General features: G+C 33.8%; 1 protein-coding gene across 1 annotated transcript; it reads left to right on the top strand.

The window, feature by feature from the left end:
• Nucleotides 1-736: 736 nt before the first annotated feature.
• LOC11417031 (annexin D5) lies at nucleotides 737-2,923 on the top strand. Its single transcript, XM_003631098.4, has 5 exons — nucleotides 737-989; nucleotides 1,136-1,497; nucleotides 1,574-1,789; nucleotides 1,889-1,978; nucleotides 2,441-2,923. Exons 1-5 carry the CDS (start codon nucleotides 914-916, stop codon nucleotides 2,642-2,644), a joined length of 948 nt encoding a protein of 315 aa, XP_003631146.1. The 5' UTR covers nucleotides 737-913; the 3' UTR covers nucleotides 2,645-2,923.
• The last annotated feature ends 3,368 nt before the right edge of the window (nucleotides 2,924-6,291 follow it).

Genomic DNA, 6,291 nt, shown 5'->3' with positions numbered 1-6,291 from the left:
AAACAGACCAGTTTAAGCATACAAATGTATTACTGAACAATGATATAACAAGAAGCATTAAAGGCGGCTTCAGGCGTATTTTAGAACAACATAACTCTTTGGTTCTATTAGAGAGTTTGAAGAGAGGGTATGAATCTTGAGGGAGTGGAAGAGAGGGAGGGAGGGGGAAATATTTTCTCTTTATTTAAGATAGTATATTTTGTAAAGAATGGTAAATAAATGCCGATGATTATGTATTTTTAATTTTAAAAGTGTTGTATACAAAATTTGAAAACCAATCATCTCTCTCATATTTGTATAAAACCAATAGTTACAAACTGATTTTTGATTTTGTAAGAGATTAAATAAAGTCACTAAAAAATGAATCATCACCAAAAAAATTCCTTCTTGAATTAGTAAACAGAAGTGATATTTGTATGAAACAACTTTTGGAACAATTATATCTTTCATTTGGAACAATCATCTCTCTCATACTTATATATGTTTTTATTCTCTATATGTTGTTTTTATCTGATAAGAAGAGAGGAAAATAGGAGTGTTATTTGAACAACAATTTAGTTGATAATTTATGGGACAACCATAATTTACAAAAAAAAAAAAATGTTGGTATTTGCACGAAAACCAAAATAATAAAAAGATAAAGTAAAAAAAGTATGAGAGCGAAAATTGTTACAAAAATTGTCTAAAATTGGTTGTGCAAATGTCATTCCTCCGAATAAAAAAAACTCCCATACCCTATTGTGTACACCCACCTATGAATTGTTCGGTTTTTCGACATTAAGAAACAGTCGTCATCTCATCGAAGTGTTAGTTGGCGATTTGGTGAACCATAATATAATTTTGGGTTGCGTTTAATTCACGCACGCATTTATTTTGTTGCCTTTGATTTCCGTCTGCATTTGGATCGAAGAAGATGTCTACCCTGAATGTACCCCCTATTCCTCCTTCCCCCAGAGACGATGCTATGCAACTTCACCGTGCTTTCAAAGGTTCCTTCTTCTTTGGTTTTCATCTCTTCTTCTTCTTCTTCTTCTTCTTTTTAACATCGTCTTTGTCAATCATCATCATATTAATTAATCAATTAACGCCATGCCTTCTAATTCTAATTCAAATTCATTCTGTCATCTTTTATCAGGATTTGGGTGTGATACCAGCGCTGTGATCAATATACTTGCTCATAGAGATGCCACTCAGCGTGCCTACCTCCAACAAGAATACAGAGCTACCTATTCTGAAGATCTTCTCAAACGCTTATCTTCTGAGCTTTCTGGCAAATTCGAGAATGCTATTCTTCTTTGGATGCATGATCCTGCCACCCGCGATGCGATCATCCTTAAACAGACTCTAACCGTCTCCAAAAATCTTGAAGCTACCACTGAAGTTATATGTTCTCGAACTCCATCCCAGCTCCAATATTTAAGGCAGATTTACCATACTAGATTCGGCGTTTATCTTGACCATGATATTGAAAGAAATGCCTCTGGGGATCATAAAAAGGTACAAATTCTTCTATGTTTACTTGTAATTTGTTTCTCATATTATATATTTATTTATTTGTCAAAACATTGTCCAGATTTTACTTGCATATGTAAGCACACCACGCCATGAAGGCCCTGAGGTTAATAGAGAAATGGCTGAGAACGATGCCAAGGTTCTTTATAAAGCAGGTGAGAAGAAACTGGGAACTGATGAGAAAACTTTTGTGCAAATATTCAGCCAACGGAGTGCCGCACAGTTGGCTGCCATAAATCATTTTTACCATGCCAACTATGGTCATTCATTGAAAAAGGTATTCTATTCTATTCTAACCACTTTAAATTTATACCCTTAACCATAGTCTGTCTCTCACTCTTTATCAACCGCCACTTATCCAAGTTGAATTCATCAGGCAATAAAGAATGAAACATCAGGGAATTTTGCTCATGCACTTTTGACAATTGTCCAATGTGCCGAGAGTCCTGCAAAGTATTTCGCGAAGGTATTCATTCCCTCCTACTTTATTTTTACTTGGATGGAGACTAAAACAATTTGCATTCTCTTATGATTCCTTATCTGTTAAGAATAAGTAAACTGTTGAAGCATAAGATGCTTATGTTAGACTTATTGTTAAAATAATTTTGGGAAGAAGGAGCAACTTGGTTGCTTTGAAACTAGTATACTTAGTTTGGTTGTGCGTTTTGCTGTGTATTACTGAAATAAAAATGAAACTTTATTTCTAAGTATGCTTTAATTTTCCTAAGCTTTACTGTATTTATTTTTATCTGTACAACAACGTGCTGGATATATACGTGACATTCCCCTCATCACTGAAAGAAAGGTTGGTAATGTTAAGTGTTAACGCTAAATTATGTGGTTGTTGGTTGTTTTTAAGGATAGAGGGAGCCTCTTAAAATTTCCTATTGCCAAGATAATTAAGTAACGTTTGCCACTATGTATGCAGGTCCTACGTAAGGCAATGAAAGGTCTCGGGACCGATGACACGAAACTTATGAGGGTGATTGTAACCAGGAGTGAGATAGATCTACATTATATAAAAGCTGAATATCTAAAGAAATACAAGAAGACGCTGAATGATGCAGTTCACTCGGAAACATCTGGCCACTACAGGGCTTTTCTTCTCTCACTTTTAGGTCCCAACCAGTAGCAGTGCAAATGCATGTTTTGTGTGGAGTACTTTCACCTATGTTGTTGAATAAATGAGCACTTCCAATCTTTTCTTTATTGATATTGTAAATTAAGCAGTGCTCTGTAAGTTATGTACACAAACTCACTCGGTATTATCTGCTTGTCAGTTACAGCATATTGCACATATATGATGGTCATTTTGTATACGTATGTATCTATATATGCATGGGTTTATATTTAGTATGTAGAGTGTTGTTTCCGTTGTCAAACATGGGCAATTCGATTCGATTTCTCTGCATTCTGTTTCTTTTATATTTTTATGGCTTAGACAGAATGTGCAGGTTCACTTGACTGAGTACTGATTATCAATTTCAGTTCCACAATTAGCATGGGAATTACGAATGAAGTGCGATCTTCTTTTTGTTCTTGGAAGTGTTATTTCAAATGCCTAAGAAATGGAACACTAGTAATCTACTGTTTTTTTTATTTTTTACATTACAAATATTAGTTGTTACGGTTGTTGTTAAGAGTATAGGGAGTTGAACTTATGACCTTATTATTACTCTAACTAGTCTTTAACTAAGCTACCTTATCATTTCTACTACTCAACCCCTGATACATGATTTTCTTGAGATGATTTGGTCCATGTAAATCATGTATAGGAAGTTGAACTTATGACCTTATCTTTAACTAAGCTAAATGATAGAAGACATTGGTGAGCTAAAGGACGTTGGAAGAAGAGGGTCTCAAGTTCATATTGGTTATGGGGCATTTCCTCTTCCCTGCCATAGATTATAACCTGAGTTTCTGGCAACTCCAACAAGGCCACAATTAACAATAATTTCTTCAAGAAAAAACATCCAACAGTAATAAAATCAATTGCATCAGCATGTTGTTTTCCAAGCAAGCTACGATCACAACTTGTGGTTTCAAATAGAGGATTGCAACTACGACTAATATTCAGACCATCATCAAATGTACGGCTACAACCTTATATATAGAACCAAATCACAAGAATTAAAATTAGTATTGCTATAATATTAATTAGAGCCATGCTATATAAAGTGAAAAAATAAATCACGAGATTCCACGAAAGGTGTATTTCAGTTAAACATTAATCCATTTTACTTCCGGTTTTTGTGGCATACATGCAGGCAGTGGTTTATGTGCAGCTAAATTACACCGGTCGAGATGAATTAGTGAAAAACATTTCGCTATACATAGCATTTCGCTATTAAATTTGTTAACAGTTTTAATTAATTTATCTTCTCTTTGATAAAATAATAAAAAACTATATTCTCTATTCATATATTTATTGCGTTATTACAATAGAGATTAAATAATTTGATGTAATTTAATAAATCGTAGTTACAAGTTTGAGAGATATCTTTAACTAAGCTAGCCCCTTCATACATGCTCCGAAGGACCAAACTGGAATCTGAACAGAAGGTGAGCGATATTGCACGTCAGCGTGCGCTACAACATTTTGAACCGGTGACTCCTCCCTACCACAAGCAGAGCACACCAGCTCATTAGAAATCTCTTGCACGTCATTGTTAGCTACCGGGGATGAACGCGTAGTAGTCGTATCGAGAACTTTGGGAACATCCATCACCTCCCTCGATTCCTAACTCATTTGCTCCACTACATCTTAATGCACGTCAACATGCCCTACTTTGGAAACCAATTCAAACACAGGACCTTGTGTATTCAATAAATAAGAAATCAAAATATTTGACTCTTTTAGAGAAAAATTACTTCTTTTTTTTACAAATAGAAAAAAAAAATCTAGTGTTTAAAGAGTGCCCTCGAGACACTAATTAACAAAACTCTTAAATTAATATTAGACACCCGTGTATCGCGTAATAATTTTGCACAACTTTTCACGAGAATCATTGATATGTGGAGAAAATTGAGGTGTGTTATTTGAACAACCACCTGGTTGACAAACTTATGGTACAACCATGAATTTACAAAGAAAAAGTAAAAATATAATGTGAGTATGATAGAGAAAATTTTCATAAAAATTATCCCAAAATGGTTTTAAAAATATCATTTCTCAAAAAGATTATTGTTGCGAGAGAATTGGAAGTAGTATGGTACATACTACATACATACATCAAGTAACTAACAGTCCGTCTCTTATTTACTACTCCATTTTATTTGTACTTTTGTTAGTATTAAGACAACAAGTTACGGTCACTTATTTGTCTGTTCCTAGCCAAGACAAGAAGACATCCCCCATCCATCCCGTGTATATCCAACTCTAAAGAGAGGAACTTGGTTAGAGACTTTAGAGTGGAATTTAAAGGTGATAAGTTGTGTAGTTTATGGTGTATTTAGTATTTAAATTTAATAAAATAAGTCGTTAACAAGTGTCTTAAAGATAATATTTAAGGATTCTTATTAAAGAAAATGTTTATAGAAAAGTTAAATAGTTCAATTTCTAATGCATTGAATGTGTTATGGATCGGTCAAAGACATGGACTTAACTACTTAGGCCCAATAACCAAACCAAGCTCAAATGATGCATTTGACAAATTACTCGCAACACACCCCTTCCTCGTGTGTGTGGGGGGGGGGGGGGGGGGGGGGGTGCTCGGAGCAACTGAGACCTGTTCAAACGAACAGCAACGTCTCCTTTTCCACTTTCCTGCCAATATCTCACCGGCGGTTACACTTCTTACGATTTCGTAACCGTCAGACACACGTGTGCCTTACAACGTGTAACCGTCAGACACACGGTTACACTTCTAATCTATTCTCATAGTCTTTAAATTTGATGTCATTAATATTAAACGAAGAACCGAAATGTGAAGTTTAATATTGATATCGAATCAAACTTCAAATATCAAACGATGAACCGAGAGACTAGACAAGTCTCTTCAAATATCAAACTTCAAATATCAATCAAACCTATATTGATATTGAAACAAATGAGATTAGACAAGTCTCTCAAAAAATCTACAAATATAGGTTTGATTGCTTTTGGAACAATAAAGTTGTGCTAAAAGGGTCTCAATGATAATCAACCACGATAATCGATTTGATTATTGTTGAGTGTAAAGGAAACATGATATACCAATTGATTGTCTAGTTCTTAGAAACATTTCATTATAGAATAGGGAAATAGATAAAGAATGCAATAGATTAAACATTGAGGTGAAAACCTCAATTTCAAACATTTGAATTTTAAACCAAACAAACCTATTCCTTTTCAGCTAATAAAAAATCAGAAATTAGATTTATAATCACTTAAAACTCTATAGATCGATACTCTTTTTACTACTCGATAGAACCGTGTACTTGCATAAATCTATCAAAAGGCATAACAAATAAATAAATAAATGAAGTAAATTAGAGGGGCATAAATGTTTTCTATGTTCAAGGCTAGCTTCCCGAAATTAGTAGATTTTAAACTATTTATTCATGTAACATGAAAAGACAGTCGTTGTTCTTCAATATTTGTTCCATTTGAATCAAATTCAATTTCTCTTAAACAATTCACATTTGTTGGAACTTATTAACCATTGAGTTCAATTGTTTAGTTTAATTTTGTTATAATGTATTGTGTACTTTTGATTACAACTGGGTGAACTTGGTTTGAAAAGATAAATGAATTTTTAGGTGGAATGAATTGAAAGTAAGTAATTTAACGTTAATTAT

The sequence above is a fragment of the Medicago truncatula genome, chromosome 8 (genome assembly GCF_003473485.1).
Source record: "Medicago truncatula cultivar Jemalong A17 chromosome 8, MtrunA17r5.0-ANR, whole genome shotgun sequence".
Lineage (NCBI taxonomy): Eukaryota > Viridiplantae > Streptophyta > Magnoliopsida > Fabales > Fabaceae > Medicago > Medicago truncatula.
Note: the sequence above shows the minus strand (reverse complement) of the source record. Positions and strands in the feature narration are given on the sequence as shown.

Bases quoted from the DNA above. Each gene is read 5' to 3' on its own strand.
- LOC11417031 (XM_003631098.4), top strand. From the start codon at position 914: ATGTCTACCCTGAATGTACCCCCTATTCCTCCTTCCCCCAGAGACGAT. The intron at 990-1,135 runs GTTCCTTCTTCT...ATCTTTTATCAG, and splicing joins ACTTCACCGTGCTTTCAAAG to GATTTGGGTGTGATACCAGC. The intron at 1,790-1,888 runs GTATTCTATTCT...TGAATTCATCAG, and splicing joins ATGGTCATTCATTGAAAAAG to GCAATAAAGAATGAAACATC.